Below are 26,013 nucleotides of genomic sequence, written 5' to 3'. Positions count from 1 at the left end.
CGAAGGGTCGGATGGAAACTCGACGAACGAAACTCGCCGGAAAACATATTGGGCCGTTAAGGGGTTCGCCATTCAAGGGGTAGTCCGCTTAATTGGCACGGCCGTTTAACCCTGAATTACACGGAAAGGGATCGTGCAAGCTTGAAGCGAATGTGATCTGAAACAGCCAGCCAGATTCCCCCGTCGATGATTAATCGCGTTACGCTTTCGATAGTTGCCCAGTTCGTTATTGGCTAGTCCTCGTGAACGATATAGTCGAGGATCGTATTGATTCGATAAGTCACAATCAGTAAAGAAATCTAACTTTGGTTCCGGTTAAATGAAGATAATGTAAAAGCCGAACATAAATTAAGGAGAAGTCAGGATAGTAAAGAGTCAGTGGAAAGAGTTTTAAATAAAATTTTACTTTATTTAAATAACGATGATATAAACTTGGCAAACGTTCGCGAATTAATCGTGAAGAGTTAGTCGGTGCCTGAATAACTCGGAAAGAGAGGGATCGATTGTGACATTGAGAGAACGAATTACAAATGGTAACAGCATTTATTGTTAATAATAATAATATTCATAATAATCGCAATAATATTAATAGCGAATTCTCTAATTACAATAATTACATAATGGTAGGAATGGTACAACAATAAAAACTTCAGTAGCGTAAAGAGAGAAAGAATACACTTGCTTCTTAGCGAGACTCGACGCGGGGAATGATCCTCATTCCCTTATTCAATTAGAACAAATCAGTTCCGAACGCCATTTCCTGTTTCTATTTATAATATTTATAGCCTCGTCTTGACTTTATTTATAATATGTATATATTTATACGCTTAAGCTAGGCGAAATACAGTCTATGTGTTATTTACAAGATTTTTTGGTCACTGTTGGAGTGTGTGATGCCCTTTCCTTAACGATAGGTGCTGGAGATATGCAAAATACAGTACGCTGATGGTACTTTTCTTACGCGTTGTCTATTATCGACGATCGAACGAAACCCGTGAATATTTTCGTCTTAGAATAGTAGCGATTAATGAGCAAAATAAATTTCATGTTGCACTTTCCTCTATGAGATCCCAAAACGTCGTTACAGTGGCATTTAATGAACTGTACGATTGAATCGAACTCGTTTAATCGTCGCAATGAACATCGCGTAAACGTCTACTTAATAAGAGAGAAATACAGTGAACGATTATCGATACTTAACGATTCAACACGGAGATTAGCGGCACTCGAAACGAAAAGGATCTCATCTCACTGCGTTGCGGATCACTGGACACCATTCATCTCTCGTTTAAATGGAATCCATCGGAAATGTGACTCCAGGAAAAAGAATCATCGAAGTTCTGATCGCGTACTATACAATAATACATTCTTCTTATTCGAGCCGAAGTATGGAATGTACAGCTTTGGTATCAACGTTCACGCGCTTTATATCACTTTGCACACTTGTGTTCATTCCCGATCACCGTCTTGGAATCGGAATGTAGACGGTAGTATTCCATTCTCGGCGAATTCTGATGACGCACTCTACGGAGAAGCTTCACATTGCACTTTGGGAAAACCGAAAACGAATCATTAAATAATAAATACAGTAGTTCGTTAAATGTACAAGTCGGCCTGTACCTCCTCTAACAGTGTAAAACGTTCGTTTTTACTACAGAGTGAGGAAAGTAGAATCTTTCGCGTCGGACATTTCCTCGATTGCACCGTTTCCAAATGAACTCGATCTGTTCTTCTTGGAGGATAAAGGCTTACGGAAGTTCCGCCAATCGTTGTTTGATGATTCACTGCATCATCGGAGGATTGCCGTTCGGTAGTGAATTCTGACCGGGGATGGTTCCGATGGACGCGGCTCGCTGCGACGTATTCAGATCGGCGTGCTGGGTCTCTCGATGTCTCCGCAGATCGACTTTGCGCTGAAAGGCCCGGCCGCAAAGCTCGCAGGCGAACGGCTTAAAACCCGTATGCTTCCTTGAATGCGTGATCAGGTTGCTACTCTGAGAGAACGCCTTGCCGCATACTTGACACTTGTGCGGCTTCTCGCCTGCAAACAAAATGTCTACATTTATCAAAGGATATTTCATGTAAATAAAGATTCGATTTGATATAAAAATCATCATTAATATAAATCCTTGTTTCAAATTTTGTTAACGCTCAAAATACCAGATATAATAATAATAAAATCATGTATTATTATAACAATCATCACACTTCCTGTGACAAATTGTATTTGATAAAGCGGGATGAATTCATTTATTTAATTACAAGAATTAAACGTTTCAGTTTATGCAAATTTACTCATTTAACGACCAATAAGGTGTTTACATAATATTCCCCAAACCTAAGTACAATACATTTTGCCAAGAATACTCATAAACAAGCTAAACAGGAATACTCGAGCTAGTCCAGGTTCTCGCAAACGCTATGGCAGTAGTACAAGTCAATGGAAATCCCTCCAACGACGGCGCAGCCATTCGCGCGCCTCGTCTCGGCATTCTAGCGGTCAGGAGCGTTAATTCGGAAGCGGTCTGACCCTCAGCCTCAGCATCCCGGTGATCGTAGCCTCGGGAGCGTTAGAAACGGGAACGAAAAGTAAATAGACACTCCAGGAGAAAGGTAGGTAGCTGTTCCGCGAGAGGGTGGTATCACGGATGCGGGGCACGCCCGGTCAAGATTTTCTCCCAAGCGAGAATCTCAGCCTCCCCGGCGGCGAGGCAGAGAGAGGAGAGATCGCGGCAGACAGGACGCGCGGGGGTGTAGGTAGATTACGCGAACCAGAGAGTGGGGTGGATGAGGACGGGAAGGGTAGTCGTTCGTTTCTCTCGTGGTGGCCGCGAGTTCTGATTGGCGGCCGGGGGCGGCTCCAACCCCTGTGTTACCATGACTACCGGGGATAACCTGGCGAGGGAACGAGAAAGGAAGATCGAGCGGCACTGCCTAGGAGAATGAGAAAGGGGGCTGGAACGTGACAGAAGGAGAAAGAAGAACGATTTCCGTGGAAAAGGAAGGGAGACAGTCAATCGGATGGTTGAAACAAAAAAAGAAGGCGAAAAAGTACGGTTGGAAGGAAGAATTTCGTGAACGACGCAGACGGACGATACGATCGGGATGGACGAAGAGGGTGCGCGGATCCAGCAATGCAAACTATGCCGACGGAGAGCAGTACCGGCCCGTTAATGGACTCTCCTGTACGCTCGTATGTACCCGCTGCGTCCACTCTCCTGTGTTCCACGACCGTCCAGTCCAGAACACAGACACGGGGCGCAGACGTAAACGTATGTACACACGGTCTCGTGAGATTCACCGTGAGGCGGTGGGTGGATCCATAAACAACTCGTTAGCCGAGCCTTCAATCTCGCCTCGCCGATACGACCGGGCCGTCGATCACCTTTCCGATTATACCCGATCGTTATCTTGATTTCTTTTCAAATACACTACGAGTCGTTCAAACTTTTCTCTGTACACCAATTTGTTTTTAGATAAAGCAATCGCATATACGGAATTAAATTTTAAGAATAATTTTTTTCAATTAAGAAAACGAGAATTAAATATTTAAGGAACGGAGTATTTACGTAACGGAAGTGTCATCGAATAATGCAAATTTCAAGTGGAGAAGAACCGCAACGATTCGGATACACTCAAAATCGAGATTCAAGGGAGGATTCAGGGTTAAGGGTGCGTCGTCAAGGGCGTGCTGGTGGAATTTGTCGGGGCTGCCGTTCCACGATGAAATTCCACAGAGTTCTCTGCGCCCGAATGGAACGGCAGAATGAATAGAATTTTCACGGCATTAAGCGAGAGAAGCTGGAAAACCGGAGAGAAATGAGAGAACGGAGAACGAAGCTTGGTAGCACCGTTCGGAATTTACGCGGTCGTAAAATCAAAAACTTTCCGTACCGAGGTTGCCTGCCCGATATAAATCGGCTCCCTTCGAAAAATCTCACCGGAACGTTTACGCGTAAAAGAAGAGAAACTCCAGTTTTTTTATAAATAAAACATATAGATATGATAGATATGTATGTAAGTATGTGCAATTTAAAGAGCAAGAAAATGTAACAACGGGAGTATCAGTGGTTACAAAAAATTCCATTTTAGCGTTTCAGTCTCCGAGATGTTCGTTTCAAACGAATTTTCCGTTTTGCCCGGGAAAAAAAAAGATCGAATGGAAGAATATCTATAGTCGGAAAGGAACGGCCGATGATTCAGAAAGGGAAGAGACGAAACCTGGGTTGGAAGCAGGGACGTCTTCCGGAATTTACGTGCTCATAAAAATCAAGAACCTTCGGGGCTCTCGCACCGAGGTTGCCCTTTTCCTCTTTATCTCCCGGAAAAACCCGACCACTGTGGCTCCGATGCCTTCGCTCTACGACAACCCCAATGCGCATCGCCGTTCTGTGTTCTATGCTTCTCCTGACCATCGTCTCTCCGATGTACACCGACACCGGACACGGATACACGATTTCCCGTTGCACCAACCGCTACGCGAATTGAATACGTACGCCGCATACTGCGCTGTAGCAACACGCGAACATTTTCCCCAGCGCAGCTGTGCCGTTCCGAAAGAAGGAAAAGCAAGGAGATGTGGTCAAAGATTTAACCCTGGCTGGTACAGTACAGATTCCGTGCCCTCAATTTTTCAAACTGGAGAACCTGAGAAACAAGAAAGAGGGAGGAAGTCGGAACTGAGAGCCCCTGAGGTTTAAGACGCCATTACACCCCGAAGCTGTCGGCCGACGCCCCTAAAACTATATTAAACTCCCAGAAATCTTGCGATGGTCCTTTTCCCTTCGCTAATTCCCTCTCTTCTTCGCGTTTCTGGCCCTCAGCCGACGGTCCCCGCTAGAAATATCATCCCCGTGATCTCTCAACCCTCTGCTCGTTCCAAGAAACTCTCGAGAGTGGAAAACCAAGACGATAGTTTGATCACTTCCGTTGTCGGTACGGCCAAGTTTCTGCGAGCGGTCTTGTTTAGACACTGAACCGATTAAATAAAGATATTTCTTCTTCTCTATTCATAGCACTTACACAGAAAATATATCGACATCATTTACGGTAATAAAACATTCTTAAATATTTGAAAATCTCAGCTATAAGAACGTTAATACACAAGCAATTTTTACTTAAAGAAGCTAACGTAGGGAATATCTTGTTCCATAATTCACAATCCTGACATTTTAATGGTAGTGCAGTTTGGAGCTCAGAAACTCGGCTTGTACGAAGAAAAGCTTTCAAACGTTACTCTTTGAAGTTCACGATAGGAGAAGCACAGAGAAGCAGTCGAGGAAAAAGAGAGACGAAGGTGAACCGGACTCTGGCTGAGGCATTGATTTCCTCTCGTCTTCATCGACCACGTTCCGGCCCTCTGGGGGCGTCCCTACCCTCTAACTGAAATCCTCGCGAGAGACGAGAGAAAGAGAAAATCGAAGGAAAGTACCATATCTCATATTTCATATCGGGGGGCCGGCATGGATTTTCTTACGCGTCTGCAAAGCTCGCGTCAGCGTTACGTCGAACGGATCATCCCATCGCCTACATGTCACACGGAACAGGAAAAAGAATCTAGGTATTCTCTGCTGAGAATCCTTGATCACGTCTCAAACAAAATTATTATCAATCAATCTTAATATTCAATTTTCACAATAGGACATATAATTGTAATAATTTTGAAGAAACATAATGTGACTGGTTGGACCTCCCTAGAATCTAATTATTCCCGCTGTCGAACTTAATTAATCGCTGACGGAAAATGATCTAAACCAGCTTTCAATTATCAAAAACATTATCTAAAGACTGTCAAGCGTTTATCATATTATACGACCATAACTATTCTTCATTATCTCGAAACATCAAAGTACACAACTTAACACTTGCTCGCAGTAACCTACAGCGAAAACTATTTTCGCCACCCGCACCCATTAAATTTCGTGTCGTTCAACAATTTCAGAGCATTGTTCGTCTACCAGTGTACAGCCAACGACACCAGTCCTATGGGACAGGCGGACCCAACAACCTGGCTGTATTTACTATTTTGCGCGTACGGATGAAGTGGCCGGCTAAAACGCCAACACGACGCGACGCGTTGTCAACGCAACTGCAACGATGAGCATGGGATAGACACTGCCGTGTACCGCGTTTTACATGCCGTCACGTAACGCCTGGGCTACATCGTTTCCACAACCGATACAGACGCGGAGTGGACGCGTGGGCGACTGTATAGGTGCGGCACAGGGCTCACCAATAACAAGAACACAACCCTGGGAATTTGTGGCGGCCAGGCTGCAACTGGAAACGTTTTGTACGGTACTGATATTTCCGGTTTGACGATGAACTACCTGATAAACACGAAAAAATCGTCCGACCGGCGTATTTCCCGTGATGACAAATTTTAATCATATAATAAGATTGATTGCCGAAACACTTAGGTTATTTAATATTATTATTGATCAAAAGATCATATAATCTAGAATAAAAGAACTTTAGAAACAAATTGTTGAAAGATTTATTTATGCGTATGGAATAAACAATTTAAGAAGAAATTGATCTGTCAAGTTTGACTTTCCCGGGTGCGCCTTACAGCGCAAATGCGTTTCTGATTGCCAGTATTTGATCGCGATGATACAACGAAGGGAGAAAGCCGGGTTCTGGGTTGCGAAGCAAGGAAGAAATGCGATACTCGAGCTAAGTCTGTTAGCTCCTTAATGCTCTCGGTGTACCGCAGGGATCCGTGGTAATAATCCTCTCCTCCCGCACGATCACGGCGGATGTATGGCTATTAAATTATTACAGCGTCGATCAACATTAGGAATCGTGACAAATCGGATCTGCGAGCGGACGCCCTTTTCGACGGTCCCGCTTTACGCGCTCCGCGCACACCTTAATTGACAATTGTGACTCACCGACGACTTTCTCTTATCCGACTATTAAGATTGTTCCGTTCGTCGCTGTACGCTGCACAGCTCCAGGAAAACCGTTAAATACGTATCAACGGCCCTTATCAACGCGAATCGCACACTTAAGTTGCACGAAGAAATCGGATCTCTTACGATAGATAAAGTAGATACGATTTCTCTTGAGGATTCGGATAAAATCGTGGCTCTTAATACCTTAAACTTCGATGCAATTATCTAACAAAGTTTTGAAAAAAAAACTATGCACTAAAAAGATAACTCTGCGCACGTGATATCTGCGATATGATCTCATCGAACGAGGAAGAATTCCCGAGTGCAAATCAAAATCGTGACTTGCATAGGATTCAATCATACATGATTGAACAGAATAATATGTATTACATTTAGGGATTAATTGTAAAACTAAATATAAAATAAAATAAAATACGAGAGATGAGACAACTTATGAAGCCAATGAAAATATTTTCTTGTACTCAAACAGAAGCGCAAGGGGTGGCGAAAGGCGTACGAATATAGTCGGAATGTAGTTAATTTCGTACCCCGAGGCCGGGAGATCGAGCTGCTGGTTACGCGCATAGGTGGAGAAGCGAAAAAGGATGATACAGGGATGAACGGGTGAGATATGGCGGGCCAGGTGGTGGTAGGGGTTTGACGTGCTTCTGGCATGTCGATATCCCTGGAAATTTAATCATACCGCTTCACTGCGAACACTATGTGCCACTCGCCGCTATATGGATGATGCCTTGGCTCCGTGGAACGTTATACCGACGAATTTGCATGTTTAATGCGGTATCGGTTGCTTATGCCGACAGGACATTAAATATAACGTTGCGGTGCGGAGGTCTAACGAACGCGAAGGTTCTACCTATAATGCACATCTCAGAGGTGACTTGCTTTTGCATTTCAAACTAGCAAACTCCATTCTCATTGCTTACTACGAATCTTCAAGACAAAACCCCGAAAGATTTGAATGAACAACAGGAAGTATTTCTTAATGCAACACTTTATTTACTCGGTTATTGGCACAAGGATTGATAAGAATGCGAAGTCCACCGTAAAAACGAAACGCCTCGCACGTGAACGATTATCTCAGCAACGCGGCGGTGAAGACGCGTCGCTAACGAGCCGTAAAGACGAAAACGGGGACGAAAGATGGGAAGGTGGAGCCAGGGCCGGTCCTCTCCTCGGGGCATGTCGCGAAGTTTAAACAGCTTAGAGGGATGTTGCGGCGCCCCCGATGCTCGTGGCACCAAGTCAGCCGGAAACCTCTAATAGCCCCGTCTCGTCTAGAGAACAGGCGGGCAAGGGTAGGGACGAAACTCTCCGGGACAGACGGAGACAGAGTCCGATGTGCCGTATGTATAGTGAACACAAACCACAAAGGTGGCTTGTATAGGTTGCACGGTTGTATCTCGCTGAGTATACGATAACCGCACCCTCGAGGTGAGTTTGAGGGAGACGTTCGGCCAGGTATCCCTACATTAGAGCCACCGCTAAATTCATAATATGCACGCCAGCGAAACGCGTTCGTATCTCTTTCATGTTTATAGAGTCGTCCCGTTTTAGTTGCCGGACCCCTCTTTGTTACGTCCCTCAAACCGCAAACTGAAAATTTGTCCTTTATTTGTGCTGATACCAGGATTATCTTTTTCAAATTTTATCTCAAGCGACAAAGCGAGGTTTGGCTGTTATATTAAAAAACTGATACATTCCATTCACTGTACCAAAGTAAACTCTCAATATTGATAGAATCAATAATTTATTTGATTTTTTAATATGTATTCGTGATAAATGATTCACTGAATTCATTCATAATCGTTTATAAAGAAATGTGTTGTATCGAATATTAAGAGACACGCTCCGATCGGATTGGCTCTCAAGTTGATCGAAATAAAGCGTCGGTAAACGCAGTATGAACGCTCCAAGAAATCGTGTACGAGCAAATCGATGACGATTTACGACGAGCGTGATTGAACCTCTAAAAAGGGGACCATCTCGTTGCGAGTGAAGTGTGCACCATCTCTGAGAGTATAAACATCGAGCCTATACATACACATAGGCTGGTCTGTGTGATGAGATCAGGAAGTGTATAGGCGGTTCGCTTATAGTATAGCGACCCTCACCGATCTTCATCCCCCGTTCGACTTTACTTTGCACCGACAGACTGGACAGGTTGTGTTTATTGTGAAAACACCGAGGCTACTGTTGCGAGTTCGATCGCTCTCCCAAGCGTGTGTGCGTTTAAACGCGCATGCACCCTGCAACTTGATTGTCTCATTGCTAGGAAGAAGACACAGGTTTTCATTCGACAACTTCCTGCAATCGTGAGACAAAGAATCTTTTGCCTATTCAAATAATTCTTTTAAATATTCTCAAGAAGTAGTAGAATAAAATAATCTAAGAAAAAATAGAAGAAAAATATGAGAATACTTAAAAGTGATTAATGAGAGATCATCGTCGTTGGCGTCATACAAACAACTATATAGAAGAATATAGTAGACAAACTGTCAATTGACGAGACGTCTAAAGTCATTAATATTTTTAAAAAACAAAGAGGAAGTAAGAAAGAATGGAGTTGATCTTTCCCATCGGTCGAAACTGACCGAAGTACTCAGTTCTGCCGAATCATCGAGTCGTCCTGTGACACTCGAGGACGCGAACTTCAAAGAGCAATATTTTCCTGTTCTCGAGCTCGCAGGATCATCAGAAATAGATAAGTTCAATGTTTTCTCATCGGGAAAGCGGTCGTGTGTGGCCACTTGTCGGTCTGTCATCGTTCCATCCGAGCCGGGGCTCGTCAACCCCTTTTGCGGCCACCCCCGAGATCGGACACTTGACTGGTAGGCCAGAACCGGCGCGACGGCCCAAAAGGCGCAGCCAACACCGAAGGTAACGGCAAGTAACATTCACTACCCCTAGCTATTCCGGCTGCTGGCCTCGCGCACGAACAATATTTGCAGAGCTCTTATTCCCGCACTTCCCAATCCCGTAAGCGCCGCTTCAACCCCCTTGCCCGCGCGCTCTATACGCGTTCCCGAGCCGAGCCCCCGTTTCTCTGGCCACCCCTCGTGTGCACCAGCAACCACCTACCTACCTACCTAATAATGATTTTACGTTACGCCATGCCGGTCCCCTGGGAATCCGACGGTGCCGCGCCCTTATTGCACATGGCCCGTGCTCACGACCAAGGGAATACGACCGGAGAAAGAGAGGTCTGATTATCATTAGCAGCGAAGTCCCAGAACACCCTTGGTTTTACTGCTTAACGCGCGCACTCACGCCAACACCGGCTCTTATGCCAGTCAGGGATTTTCATTTAACGGATTGATTTTTAATTACATGGACGGTAATAGTCGACCGAAGCTGTTCGACGGTTGTGTAACTCGAGCTGATTTTTGAGAAGTCAACTCGAGGAAAAGTGAAGCAAGGTAGATGACAGGAATATCCTTGTTCCGAAAGAAAATTGCCAACGGCATCGGACGGCAGCTCTTTTGGTCACTCTCAATTTTTCATCCCTCTGAATAATGAATTAAATGTTCCGTGGCGACCCTCGAGGAGTCGGTGCGTGAAGGTGGACAACGTAGGCGCGTACATACCGTACGGGGAGGTCCCGTAGGTTGTTAGAAGGCTACAGGAAGTGACCATCGCTTTGTATCCTCTTTCGCCGGGTCCTTCTTCGGCTGTTTCACTAGAACGAGGGTAAACGAGAGGGAGGCGAGCGGCAGTTAGAGCGACAAGGAGACGGAGAAGGAGGAGCATGGGGGAGGACAAGGTGATAATTTGATAAGACATCGGGAGGGTTGCCATGGAGACGATACAAAACCCAGACCCCCGACTGGAACACTCCTTCGTCTGTTCCTCCGGCCCACTCCCACCCTCGGACGAACCTGCTGCTCCTTCAGGAGCGTCGTTCCATCAGCCGTGAGATACCTAAGTGTCAAGTGTCCCAACGCCATCGCCCACTCACCTACGACGAGGGACGATCCCTTGCACGGTGCGTGCTCTTTAACTTTCGACAGGGATGCAAGCCGTCGAAATCGAAAAGAGATAAGGGGCGACATAAAAGGAATCCCTAAGTTTCATGCCGTTTTCTTGAAATCGTGGTCATTTTTATATAAAAGAAATCTACGTTCCGGAATATTTGGATTAAAAGCAATAAAGATTTTGAAAAATATCCTGTAATCTAGAGGAATAGAAATCTATGGATCAGTAGGGAGCTATATCCACGTTTCCCACGTACAATTTTTGTCATAGAAAAATTCCATTCGGAGATTGGGGGTCTATTGTGTCAGACCAGATCGTGGGAGGAAAAAGGAAGACAGAATGATGGGCACCCCGAAAGACATTACGATTATTACCGAGCGGAGCTCGCAATGAGGGGCTCGTCGCCCTAAAACGCAGTGGCCACATGTGCCTCGATCCGACTGGATCCTCTTGATCACGACAAGACTCCGTCCAGACGGTTAACTGCATTATTTATCGTACGAAGTTGCTCTGCTAATTGATCCCCGACATGCCCGTTACGATCAATCCGGACCAAAAACTTCTCATATGCGATTTTGGATAAAATTACGTGCAGAAAATAATTTTTGTGTTTGAATTACGCACACGTAACTTTCGAATTATTTTAAATATGTAGATTTTTAACACAAGACAATGCTTTATGAATTTTGACAAAAGCTTAGGTGCCTCCATTTTGGCATTCCTTATTACTATAGTAACTATGATTTATGTAAATCACTCACCAGTATGTATGTAGGTATGCTTCTTCATATCGCTTTTCTGATGGAATCTCTTCCCGCAGAACTGGCAGGGGTATGGTCTCGTGTCCGAGTGGATTAAAAGATGAGTACTTAAAGTGCTGGAACGTTTAAACGCCTTGCCGCACTGCTTGCACTCGAAAACCTTCTCCGCGGAATGCACAGCTCTGTGTTGCGTAAGACTGATTTCATGGCCAAACGTTTTATTGCACAGTTCACAGGCGAACGGTCTCTTTCCATTGTGGGACCTCCTTGCGTGCACCTATAAAAAACGCATTTCCTCTAAGAAACTTCTTAAAGATATCTCATGCGTATACGATACTGTGGCTCTCGAACATTTAAGAACTTTAAAAGTTATACTATAAAATTAATTCAAGACGATGAAGAAATTAAGATATTAACTACTTATAAGAGTCGTTTAAAATAATGATTATGCATATTCCCTCACTTAACAAGCTTTAAAAAGGATCATTCGTCAATCATTATGACAAATCGTGGTTGAACTTACTTCGAGTCCGTGAGGCGTGCTGAACATTTTGTCGCACTTGACGCAGCTGTAAACGTCGCCCAAAGGATGATGATGAAGCCCGTGCGCAGTATGAGTCGAGTGGAGGCCAGGGTGGCCTGGGTGAACGCTACGAAGCAGTGGGTGTAAGTGTGGCGGTAATAGATGATGCGGAAGCAACTGAGGATGCAGGTACGAGAGAGGATGATGTGGATGGGGTGGTAACAGGCCACCCTGAAGATGCAGAGGCGGATAGAGTATCGAGGAGCCAGGCGGTGGTGGATGCGCTCCGATCGTCGTCGTGTCTCTGTGCGGGGAGGCGTTTTGCAGGTGAGCAGACGGCGGATCCGGCCTGAGGAGAGCGGAAACGCTGAATGTATCGCCGGATTTCTTCGGCGGATTCAACGTTGGCGACGTAGTCACACTGCTGGGCGACGGTGTTGTCGAGGATCGCGGTGGACTCGACGTCGCGTCGCGATCGTCCTCGTCGCCAACTTCCTCAACGTCCACGTCCACTTCCTCTTCCTCCACGTCCACGTCCACTTCCCCATCTCGACGGTCCGACGGCGGAGAGTCTGAACAGGGCGAGTGCGACGGTGAAGGACTCCTCGTTACCGGGGAGCCAACCAGCCGGCCAACTCCGAACGATAGTCGGTCTGAAACGAGAGTACGCGGTTATCGCTTTTGATTCCCGACTCTGAATATAGGTAATACTTCTTTAGTAGTCTGAAGAGTATCTGACAAGTGGCAGGGGGAGAGGTGAGTCACGTAGGTGGATGATGTAGGAGAATCAGAGGACCACGAGAAAATTCAGTTTCTCTCGGCAGAGGAAGCTGTCCGAATAAGATTTCAGTCACGTACTGATTCCTTTTTTCTGACTGATTTGCAGGAAGGAGTAGAGGGTTAACGAGGCGTCACGAAGAAAAATCGAAGCTTATACATCCACGAGTAAAACGTATTTTCGTAAACGTTTCCTCTAATTTGTTTTTCGAGTTCGAAACGGAATCAGACCGAACTTGCACGACTCAAAATGCGAACTCGTGTTGACTGAAAATCGTACAATTTTCATGCTTCAATTTTGACAATAATCATACATACAGCAACTGTTTCAGGCAACGAGATTAATAATAATAAGCATACAAAAGAGAAATGCAACGACAAATATCGATTGCTCAATGGACATAACGGTACTCGTGATCGCACTTGAGATAAATTATCGTGCCAGACGAAACGCGAGTAAGTATTTAAATCAGAACAATAATAGCCGTACGGCACGTCAACGATCGATCATCGTAACGATAATCAGTGGAAGGTTTCACCGACAAGTGACTAGCGTGTGATCGAGTTATCGTCGCGATGCTTAAGCGAGCGTATGTATTTGTATCTTGTCCGTCGCCCGCGTCTGGTATTTCTAATAATCGGGAACGATCTCGAATGTAGTGATTTACGAGCGGCCATCGGTCGGAAAATCGAGCGAGCTGCTCTGACACTCTCTCACTCGAACAGGCCGTTTCTCTGCCACCCTTCCAAAGGGGATGATATCAATCTAACTCTCGTAGGATGCACGGTGTATGCTCGGTATATTATATTTATAATCCGTGCGCGTGACACGCGGTCACGTGCCTGGCTATATAATGCACCGGTGTCGGTTAATCGCATTTAAAGCTCTCCACTATTCCCTGCGTTCCGTGCATTAGGCCCGATTATTATCGTGTCTTCTGGTGGCTTCGCAATCGAATCAAAATACGTCAAGACTCGAGGTAGAGTGGTTTAATGTAATGAAAAACTCTGCACGCGAGTTTGTCGTCGCCTTACGTCGCGTCATAGAGGGAGGAAAAAATCGCACGATCACGATGAAAAATTAAAAATAAAAGAAATGTAGATTAATAAGATCCAATTCAATTTTTAAACAACTTTACTGTAGAACATGTTATGAATTCAAACGTTGCTTGTCACGTTATAAGCTTCGCCAATAATCTGTTGTATAATTCCTGGAAGGAATACGAAATATAAGAGGACGAAAATATGTATGATTTATTCTTGGATATTATGTTGGTTTATCGTGTCAGATAAGAGTCAGATAAACAGATCAATTGCGGATTACCTAATACTTAGTTATACCGATAGCTGCAATATTATTAGACGTTTAAATTTCCGCTTGAAGGTACGTATCGATTCGATTAAGAGGAAATTAACCGAACGATCTCGTAATATTTCTCATAAAACCTAAGCATCTTAATGTGGAAGATGTGTGCAGTGATGAGGGGAAAAAAAGGAGCAAAACCCAGAAGAGTCGGTGGCGAGAGCGGTAATAATCGAGAGAGCAAAGGGTAGAACAAAACTCAAAAAGCAGAACAGAAAAAGGTAGAGGAAGTCCGGACAGATGTGATTCCAAGCAGATAGGAAGAACTGCTTACGCAAATGCTGCGTCTGGCCCTGTCGGAATGCGGTAAAAACCGGCGAGGATGCAAACCGGTGTGAAAAACCGTCACCGTCGTTCCAACCGGCCGGCAGATGGGTTACTTTTGGTCCGGGTTCGGCAATGCTTACACACGCTTGCACGCTTCTACACGCGTATTTACATGAGCGTATGTATGTATGCGGTTGCATGCATACGGCGACTCGCGGTTGAATTCGCTTCACGTTTCTATTTGAGAACGCGTCGCAAGCCTCGAAAAAAATTCTAGAAACGCGATCCACGAGATTATTATTTTATGAGACCGGGCTCTGATCGAAATTTTATAACGCACGGGAGACGCTGCTGGATAGAAAAATGAGGAGAATCTAAGAGGGTACTACTGGAATTTTAATTTCTTTCTTTCCTCTACAAAAGCATCCTTCTCTTCTTGAAGAGTTATGCAATTCTCATATAAAATGGATGTTCCGGAGAAAATATGTTGTTTCCAAATAGAGATTGGGAAAGATTTAACACGGTTCGCGATCTCGAGTTGTTGTTTATGGTTTTATCATGCGATAACCTCAGCTCGCGATTTGCCTCGAAGTTGCAAGACAATTTATTAGAGACGCAGCAATGGATCCGCAAGTAGCATCAAGGAGGAGGCTCGTGACAAGGGATGACAATGATGGCGATGCCGAAGATGCTTGTGGACGTGGATTAATAAAGGAAGGCCAAGCCGGGGGAACAATTAGATCGAGTTAACGGCCAACTTTAATCTTCTGTCGTCCGTCAGTCGTTTACTGCGTAGCGATCTGCCGCTATTAAAGCCGTTACACGCTTCACCGTTTTCAAACCCCTTCCGTCTTGTCCCTGTCCCGGCCAACCCGAATCGAAACGAACTACGACTCCGTGCCGCAAAGGCGGCATCAATGGGTCCAAGATTACAGGGAAAGATGTGGGTTTTCAAAAACGGATTTTTCATCGTCGTGTCACTACCTACTTAAATCTAATTCACATTCTATGTCCTCTAATAACGGAAACTTAAATAAGAATGAAAGATGAAAAAGAAAGGAAATCGTCCGAGCATTAAAATCTCTGAACGCGAGATGAAAGATTCGATAAAAAGAATCTTTGCCCACAGATGCTAAATCGTCGAAGAGCTATTTTACCACCGCGTTGACGATGCATCATGCTAGTTCACGATACGATTTTCAACACACGTTGAGTTATGATCTCCGCAATCGATCAAAAGCTGTCCTGATCGTAATTAATGACTAATTCATCGATAAACACATCGAACTTTGAGTGTCTTATCTCTTTCGAATATGGTCAAAACAATTTAAGTCTTACTGCTATGATTGACTAACTTTAAGCCGTGCGAGATATGCAGGCAAACACTTAATTTCTTAAGATTTCAAAAGGATTACAAAGATTTCGTCGAATTTTTATAAACGACAAGTAATTTTCGATCAAGACCAACGATAATTCGAGAGTATAATGTAAACACGGAGCAAAGTGCATTTAATTGATTTGGCATTATTTAGAGGTTGCACTTTTTTTAATGAGTTAATTGTAGACCTCGGGTAAAAAGAACGACTTCGAGAAGTGCATCCTCAAGATTGTCTAGGTGGACGCAGCCAGTAATGAATGGCCACGTGCATCAAGAAGGAGAAGCTATATGCGCGAGCGTTTAACATGACAAGATGTAACTAATTCAGGGTAGGTAGAACTGAGGAGGCCGACCGTCGCGCGTCGGTACGAGCACAAAGGGGCCGACGGCCCGAATCCCTGTACTGCGCCTCTAATCTGCTCCAATTGGGACGACAGGAGTTAGAAGGGCCGATGTCCCTCCGCGGTATGACGCGTGCTACCATTTATCCCAATCATCGGACGACCGGTCGTTCTTAACGATCGGCAAATAAAAACTTTACTCGTCATCCGGGTTGAGGAAGAAGACGAACGCAGGCCGTCCATCTACACCTTCTTCGGTGTCTCCTCTTTGACGCATTAAAACACGATTAAGTTGAACAAATTTTTCATTTCCTGTCCTCAATTTTATTTGGCATCACAATTTTAAATGTATTTCTCAATATTTTAATTAAAAAACTTTCCACCTTTTCCCTATCAGATTATTTTCTTATCATTTATTTTATTCTTTGGCTAATACCTATGATTTAGTCCGGGACAATTATGATGCACTTCTGACTAACGTGTTTAATTCAAAAAACGTTAATCAATACGATTTATTGCCCCTGCGGCTTTACGAAAGCGTTGCGACATCGAGGAGCTTTAAACTCCTTATCTTTTATCTTATACCGCACGATACGTACTAATTACCCTAAAATCGATCAGGTAGCTTTTACAATGTTTAATCTGTCATCGATTAAAATACTTAGTTCTTAAGTAACCTACGGAGTCGATGGAATTGTACATACCTGAATGACTTTTAGGCAAAGGTGGCAGATTCGTGACTTCAGTAGCGTTTCCGAACGGGGCCCATAGTCTCGGGAACATTAAGCGTACGTTGCATCCTCCTGAAACCAAAAGATGGATCGCAATGAAATATAACCGCGATTACGAACAGAGCGCGATTCAATGTAGCATGAAATCCCTGACGAAAATATGGTGGTCCAAGAAGTATAAAGATCGGGCATATTTTTGAATCGTTCATGCATCATTATTCGCGTCACCCGAACCAGCCGCTAAACGGCGCAGAACAGAGACACGGCGATCTCCAGGAGCTGACAAATTTGGTATTCCCCGTTCGTACGAAAGATCAACCCCTCGACAAGAGCGTCTTTATTAGAAAGGAGGGAGACCCTTCTCTATTTATCAACCTTGCCCCAACCATTACTCGCTCCTTTCCTCTTTCTCCGTGGATGCATTCCTATCCGCGGACCATTCTATCCGCCATTCGTTTTCCCCCGGCCTCTTTGATCGACACCGGTAGCGCGATGGAATTCGAACTTTGCACCGGCCACGACAATCTTGCGTTATGAACGAATAGATCGAATCAGAGTGCGCGGCGATCGGGAATTCGTCTTCATCTACGAGCTGATCCCGACCGTTACCTTGGCATGTTGCCTTCGAGAGTGCTGTTTGCCAAAATAGTTTCCGCTCGTGTTATTTACAATTCCCAATATTGATGACAACTAACCGAGTTAACTGAAATACGTCTAAACTTTAACTATTACGATAGTCCAGAATTCCATTAGAACTACACAGTCTGATGTATTTGCATTTTATCCCGGCGCGTTAGACAGGAAGAGAAGCAAAAGAGAATCCTGTAAGATACGCGGAGCTGTAACGTTGTTCCCCACAATCAAGCGAGCTTATCGGGAAGGGATTCTGTTATTGCGTTTCACGGAATCATTCTTTGCCGCGGGACAATTAAAATCGATCGTCGACATCGTACGTACGTACGTATGTACACGTATCAAGGAGTTTCAATGAAAAAAGAAAAATGAAAGAAAAAAGCAGCAAGAAAGAGGGAATGAAATCCGTAATCCCGGCAATATAGTACCTGGGTCGGGGATAATCTGAGATAGCGGCCAGAGATTAGCGCGCCACACCGCAAAGGCTATCTCATTCTCGCAGGATTATCAGAAATAAATCATATTTTCCTATAAAGCGAGCACACCACGCGGTCGAGATAAGATGACCGCACGGCTAGGTGTACAACCAACATCGATATTGGGTGTGTACACAATGTAACGTGCAGCTAAATACATGTTGTTGCCTGTGTAACATCGGCGATATCAGAGCACCGGTTTGTGCGTACGCTTATCCTATGTGTTGCCTCTTTCGCCACTATCGCTCGCTCGCTCGTAAATCTATAAACGATAAATCCTGTAGCGTGATTTCCAAAGGAAAATCATAGGGCGAGTAGCCGGGGACACCTGCTTGGAAACTCCCTATCCAATGTGAGTACACAGATTTTTGTTTAGATAAAATGTAATTGACATCTCGAGAACTGTTAAATACGTTATTTCAAGAGATAAAGCACTATAATAATCAATCAAACGATCTCCTTATCAAACGCTAAGTGCAGTGAAATGTTGATAAAATTACTATTTTAAAGCTAACTTAATATCTGATCAATTAAAATGACAGCCCCGTTTTAATTGCCCCGAAGACAATCCCGGAAATTCATGAATCGAACCGTCGCAACCTTCGTCACCGCAAAGTACCCCATCAAAGCCTATTTTGAAAGCGACATGCGAACCGCGCTACCCCTCAATAAGATGAAACCTTCTCCTGCCCATCACCTGGCAATTACCGCGTAAACCGTTTAGACCGGCCTCTACATGCTACCGGCTTGATATTATTGCGTTAGTTATTAGCTCGATTAGCAGTATTAGTATAGGCAGCCGTCTAATGCTTGTCCATTCCCCTCTCACCTGTTGAACGACCGTTCTAGTTTCTCCTTTACGCACCTGCACGCAGCCACGCACACGCTCAAAACCCTTACACAGAGATTCCATCGCGTGCACGCGAAAAGCGTATACACGCGAAGGGATTGATGTCTGGATCGGTGTTACATGCAGGTTTGGCTCATGCGTACACGCACGTGAGCTTGCACGAGCGTGAATACGCGCGGGGAGTCTGGTTCAGGTGTTGGCTCGGATTCTGGGGCGTAAACGGCGCGGTGCAGTGATAATAGGCGGGTAATAGATAGCATGATGACAGACGACAACGGGATAAATGTCAGGGGTGAGACGCGAATCCGCGAGAGGGATGCAGAAACGATCGGAGAGTTGGACGCGAATAGATGAGGGGAATATAATTTCGCTGTCGATTCGCACGTTTCACGTTTGACAAATAATTGGAACCTATTACTAGGAATTCTTTTCGTTTCGCTAACACAGTGGTTCAATAAAGATGTTAATCTAAACGTAATTTGGTATACTTGGCGATCATTCATGAGTCTGTGGATTAAAATTAAATTCGTGTTTGAAATCAATACTGATTGTACGCTTTGTGGTCGGTCATAGAGGTTGACAGATAGCATGAGTATCGTAGTTAATGTGTCATTAGATAGTAGAAATGGAGACGGCAATTTGACAGGGTTGAACTCTGATGCAACTGCGATTTGTTATCAATCATTCTGTATCACACGTTCATTTCGGTGATGATGCATTAATCGTGAATTTCATTCTATTAGGTTTAGTAATAATTAGTGTCGTTTTTTAGTGTTGGTTTATGTATTGGAAAACGACATTAATCATTACTAGACCTGATATGTGCAAACCATTCTTTTTTTATTAATCTCTTTTTTTATTAATCTCTGCAATTTCTAATACCCAAACTAAAGATTCTCTAATGTTATCTTATCCCATAGATATTCACGGTCTGTTCATTAATAAATATCCTACCTTCGCCTTCAACGGGAATCTGTGAGTTCTCTTGAGGGTTCTCGTTGTTATTCGTCTCCGGTGACAACGCTTGTTGATGTACCAACGACGAGGCCGACTGTTTTGGCTTGACGACCCGGAACGCCGATGCTTCCGCGACACCCCTGCGCGAGAAGTCCAGAGGACCCACCCCTACAGGCGAGTGCTGCTGCTGCACTTCCATCATCCTGCTCTAACGGTTCGATCACTTTTCTCTTACAACAATCCTTTTTTCACTGTACACGACATTCGCCCCCTCGTTCAAGGAGCGTGTTTCGCACCACCGCAGTGCCGGCGAACCATTCACCCTTAAAATTTTCTCTGATTATACAGGAACAAACTACAAATACACGCTGTCTGCTGGTCGTTCAAATAATCCCTTTCACCGACACTGTCTTCCTCAGAAATCTTTGCCGAAGATCAACCCTTTCCTTGTAAATCTCAAAAGATTCTTCGGCGATCCTGCCAAGAAGTGTCTCACTGGAATCACCCTCGATGTCTTATGTCCAAATTCGTCTATCGTTTTGACAACTGACGTCGGAATCGATGTCGCGACCGCCTCGTGGACAGAGTACGCTGGATGATGATGCACGTATCGATGTGGAACAAGCTTCCGGCTTTTAGAAACACTGATTTCCGTGCGGCCCATCGGCCGGACAGGTCAGGAACGGGCGAGCACCGGCACCCGGGGATGTGAGAGACGTTATAGCGGGTGCCTCGACGCCGACTGCTGTTAACGGGTCTGATAGTGGAGGAACTCCCATGCGATGACGGACGAAAGTCGCGGGTTAGACTGAGAGAAAGAGAGGGGAGAGAACGCACACGTACCCGATCATCCGCTCGCGGATGGAAAGAGAGAGACTGCAAGCCGGAACACCCACACAGATGTTGGATACATACTGGGATTTTCGATGGAAGCTCCGCCTCTACGTGGCACGCCTTCTTCGTCCCTACTCCACCCCCACGAAACCACTCACCAAGGCCCTTGATTACGCACACCGACGCACGCTTTGGATACCACGAAACACGCCGGAGCCGACGCTACCGCGCGCTACCAAGCAATACCAGCCACCAGCACACGCGAACTTCCGTTGGGTGTGTCAGTGTGAGTGCGTAGGTATCACCGCGGGTGGATATGTTTATTCGTTTTACCGACGCTCGTGTGGATGACGCTGCTCCGTATGCGGTTACCTACGTGGACCAGTTTGCAGGTATTCGCTTCCACGTGTACATACACAGAGAGACAACGACGAATGGACACGAGACACGGTGTGCAACGCTCCTCTCACCTCCGGTTGCAGGTTGCAGCATTATGTGGAACCACTCGGCCACCCTGATTCCACTCTTGACTCCACTGATTGATATTTGTGCGCGCTGCTCCTACACGCCTGGAAGTAAATGCACAAACTCCGTTTCCTCCTACGATTCCCATATACTCCCTATTTGTACTTACTAAAGTCCGCCGACGTGCGAGACTCACATAGCAGACGTCAAAGGCAGCAGGTAGTCTCAGGAAACTTGCAAGGCTGCTGTTTGTATAGCTAACGCAATAAGGGCTAATGACTGTTAAAAATTGGAACAGATTTCGAGTCTCATTCATTATTTCTGCAAATCTTTTTATTAAAATAGGAGAAGTTTATACTTACAGCTACGTTTTTATAGATCATAAGCACACGGTGCATTAAACTCCCAATTTTAGGCTTCCTTGTTGTGTTAAAATGTCTCGAAGTACGCGAACTAAAATACTACGTCGTACGGTTTCATCAATCATACAGTATTAATTTTTCAGGTGTATCGATATAAAAAATACAGATTATCGGTGCTATCAGGGTTTGAAGAATTTGATTTTTTCGTGGAAAGGAATTAAAAATTGTACGCAGTTCCATTTTTGGTTAATAAATCATTTATTTTCTTCGAAACTCGTTGCAAAGCTTGGCTGCATATTTCTTTATCAAAATTTATGTCGTATCACGCATTGTGCTTCTCGGACAAATTGAATCGAGCGACAAGACTCATCCGTCGAATGCGATTCCATTACGGTATAGCTTAAGTGATTACGACGTTCATCTTTTATTGCACTCTGCTTGTAGAACAGATTATCTATTAAAGAAAATTTTTTCCGCCACGGAAACTTATCTCAGTAAATCGCGCTCAGGGACAGAATAAACATACCTGATGTTCTGTACTTCAAAACTAAATTATAAAGTAGTATAATACAACTGATGTTTGGTGCTCCATTGAGATTTATTTTAAATAACTGACGATGCATCGTTGTCATAAAGTATGTACAATTTCTATTCAGGAATTCTCTTGACTGAATCATTGTAAAATGTTTGTTCCTTCGCGAATATGATAGAAGAAGGAGGTGTCGGAAGCAGTCGTTCATTGCGCGAGTGAGGAGAGACCGACAAATCGCATCAATCATACTCACTCACTCGCATCTCGCCGCGGTGCGTACATCTTCCCGAGGGTACTCCCGGACTCGACCTCTCTTCGCCGAGAAAATTGGTTACTCTTTTATATCGAGGAAATAGGAAAACTCTCGTGCGGCGACACAGTCACGTGAAAGCAGTTTCCTTAGAAAGAAAGATCAAGCAATAAAAATGAGGCTCAGATCCCTCGCCATAAGTGAAACAGGAATCTTTTCCCTAACATTAATCTCATAAAACCAGTCCTCTTAAAAATTTTGCAATACAAAATGAAATTGGAGTACTTCTTGTTAGATTAGAAAAACCGTTTGACAACTTTTGCTAACGGGAAACAAGAATTCTAGATATTAAGTATGTATTATATTATCGAGAAACGTGTTCCGTAGATATAAGATCATGTTAAACACTGATCGGTTTCAAGATACGGTTTATCGGTTTTCTTATTCATCGTTCCGTCGTTTCACGAACATAGTATACTTGTCAGCCGAACCTGTCTGTACATTTGTTTGCACAAGTATACGCCGGACGTGATTTACAGGCTGTAAGATAACTTAATCCGTTAGCACACAAATGGACAACCGTGAGCGGCAAGGCGAACGTTAAGTACGTCTCACACTGTCACGTTTCCTTCTCGACGAATCGCGTACTATGTACAATATACCGGATTTATTAAATTGATTCGCACCGTTTCCATATTCCACATCTTCCTCTCACGCATTTTTTAAAATCAGTACCGGAGTAAATCGTCATGTAATACAAATTCGACATGAGTCATCAATTGTTCGTAATTTACCAGTTGATTGATAAAAGTATTACTGTGATACTTATGATTAGCGGCTAACAGTAAGTGCACATTTTGTGTAAATAATAATCAGATAAAAACTTATGTACAAAACGATACCAATAATAATTGGTCATTTTTTATGAAGTTCGACATGTAGAACTAGAATATTTTCGGCGGAGAAATCGCGCATCTACCTTGATAAAGTGGTTTAATATAACCGGATACAGGGGACGAGTGGCTGGCGCCATGAATTTAACACTTGATTGTCCCGTCGAACAATTGTTTCGCCGGTATTATACAGCATCAGCAGCAGTAGCACTCGTGTCTCCTCGTGGCAGACACGGAATGACTCACTCTTCAATCGAGGAGAAAACATATTAGCGATTGTCTTTACCAATTGGCGGATGTGGGTGATGGTTATCGCGGTGGACAGAAAGCGATACGTGAGACACGTCCGCAGTCACGCGGCGAACAATATAATTTCGTTGATATAATATTATACCCGTTCGTAAAACAGCCACACGCTGGTATGTGGGCAGACGCCGCCGTCGCCGCGCCGGTCGAACAACACTCGTTCGTTTACTTACGTATGAAAACGCGCAGATGGACCCCTGCGGGTAGGCGAACGATCGCTTTACAGTAAGTCGTTCGCTATCTGAAAACGGATACCCGGCCGTAATTGGGAAGAATTGGCCTAATTGAAACCGATTAATCCGGAGCTTGATGAATCTTGCACGCGTGGATCGATCGGTGATTTCGCCCACAGTTTCATTATTTCCAAATAGCATTAATCAACCCTCGTTACCTACAATTTCTCTAAAAAAATTATTGTAATCCTACGCATTCTGACAGTACAAATTATCATTTTATTAATTTGACACAGTAAGAACATGGAAGACTGACGAGTAAACAAAATGTAGAAGCTTTGTTCGCGAACACAGGAAGCAGAAAATCTTTGCCGAATGTACGTATTTGCAGAAGTGAATAATAATCCATCGGCAAAGCCCCGAAAATGTCGAAATTATTAATTATACTTGTCGATCGATGCCTGCATAAGAGGGAATAATGTCAACAGGATTACGAGCACGTTCGCGCATTTGATGCTTCCTCGAATCGACGTGTTCTTATCTAATCTTGCGTCGCGTGAAACTTGCACGATTTAAATCCGGCAAAGATCGATAGATCCTCGAGGTCTCGGGAATCAATTAAACGCCGCAAGTCATTGATCACGGCTAAGGCCGTTGTATTCTGTCAGACGAAAACAGTCTGACCGATGCGGCCTTTCTCAATGCATCTTATGTATACGGAACAAAGCTTTTGCTGCATCATCATCATCGTAGTCTCGCGACGCAGTGAACGAAAAATCATTATCTACTCGCGGCGGGTCACCAGTCAATTATTGTACTTAATCAGGAATTTGTCGCCAGTAGAAAATGTTCTGACATTAATGCATATTACGATTTTCTTTTGTTCTCTTTACACTTTTATCGTACTTTTATTTAAAATTGTTGCAATTAGACGAAGCAGCAACATATAATTCTGATTCTAACAAAATGTCGACTGCATTGGCTAAGCAACTTCGTCTATTACTAAACTTGAATCGTATACTTTTGTCAAGATAAATACACACAGTTTCACGCTTTTACTGGGGTATTACGTAACTCTTTGTTGCCTCGCGATGGGCCATTATATCTCAATAAGAAGCATCAAGCCGTGAAGTCGTGGGCCGATTAGATTTTCATAGTAGAGGGCTTTTCGAAGGCAGCACGCCTCGACTCCCGTATGATGGGAGCTGGCATATGGTACACACAGCAACGTGCACAGTTTCCACTGCGAGCGAGACAGATGGAGTGAGAAGGATAACGATGGTTTCAATGACAGTGAAAAAGAGACGGGAACACTTAACGCGGGACAAACGACCGTGACCAGGATCAGGGCTGGGGGCAGCCCGTACACACGTATCGGGAGTTTCATGGTAAATTTCGACCGGGTATGTAATCCCCTATAATATACAGACATATGCACCAACGAGTAGGTAGGTAGCCACCCTCGCGCGGATCCCCAAGGACTGATATTTAGGGCCGATATTCATTAGCAGTTTCACGCCGGGCTACGAAACTCGTCGGACGAAAAGAGATACGTTAAAGGGAACAGAAAGAGATGAGTGAAGGACTTGACCTGGCTGACGTCCTCGATGATAACTGGACAAAAGGGTACGTCATACCCCTGCACAATGATCTATGATTTCGTCTCGGAGCAGAGAGAATCCAGATTGAACTATTTGGTAGCATTAATCAAGAAGCACCCAGGGATCATTCAGAATTTATTAACACTCCAACACGCGATGATTTATTTAATTTCGATGGGGTTAAGTAGAATTAAACACAATGCAAATCGTAACAGATTGGAAAAATTGTTATTCATCTATGTGGCTGTAAGTATCTCGAGAGAAAATCTACCACTATCGCCAACGTCAAAATATTCTTTCTCAACGATGTTAGTACTCGTTCCCTCTAGTTCAGCCATCGTAATCAAGGTTCCCCCTAAATTTTTGACAGAGGTGGACGCGCAATTGGCGAGCGGGACATCCTCGTCCTCGTCCTCCTCCCCCGCTCTCCTAAACTTCGAGATTACGTCAGTAGTTGAACGAGGCAGACGAGAGAGGCATATCCGGTTGGCTTAGATTGACTTGGCGCCAAGCGCTGCGCGTACGGCTGCCGGAATTAAATGATTATTGGGTTATACACGACAGTCGGAACGAACTACGAGAAGCACAAGGAAGATAGAGAGGGAATGAGACGGAGAATGGGAGAAAAAAAAAAGAACCGAAGTCCTCGGA

The 26,013-nt window shown here is 44.3% G+C and overlaps 1 protein-coding gene across 1 annotated transcript; it reads right to left on the bottom strand.

The window, feature by feature from the left end:
- Positions 1-450: 450 nt before the first annotated feature.
- LOC108631097 (zinc finger protein Gfi-1b) lies at positions 451-20,736 on the bottom strand. Its single transcript, XM_018034804.2, has 5 exons — positions 19,944-20,736; positions 17,004-17,102; positions 12,174-12,826; positions 11,651-11,927; positions 451-2,041 (listed from the first exon to the last, which is right to left on the bottom strand). The coding sequence occupies exons 1-5, from the start codon at positions 20,146-20,148 to the stop codon at positions 1,782-1,784; spliced, it is 1,494 nt and encodes a 497-aa protein (XP_017890293.1). The 5' UTR covers positions 20,149-20,736; the 3' UTR covers positions 451-1,781.
- Between the last annotated feature and the right edge of the window lie 5,277 nt (positions 20,737-26,013).

The sequence above is a fragment of the Ceratina calcarata genome, unplaced genomic scaffold (assembly GCF_001652005.2).
Source record: "Ceratina calcarata isolate Rehan_Ccalc_2016 unplaced genomic scaffold, ASM165200v1 scaffold81, whole genome shotgun sequence".
NCBI classification, from domain to species: Eukaryota; Metazoa; Arthropoda; class Insecta; order Hymenoptera; family Apidae; genus Ceratina; species Ceratina calcarata.
Note: the sequence above shows the minus strand (reverse complement) of the source record. Positions and strands in the feature narration are given on the sequence as shown.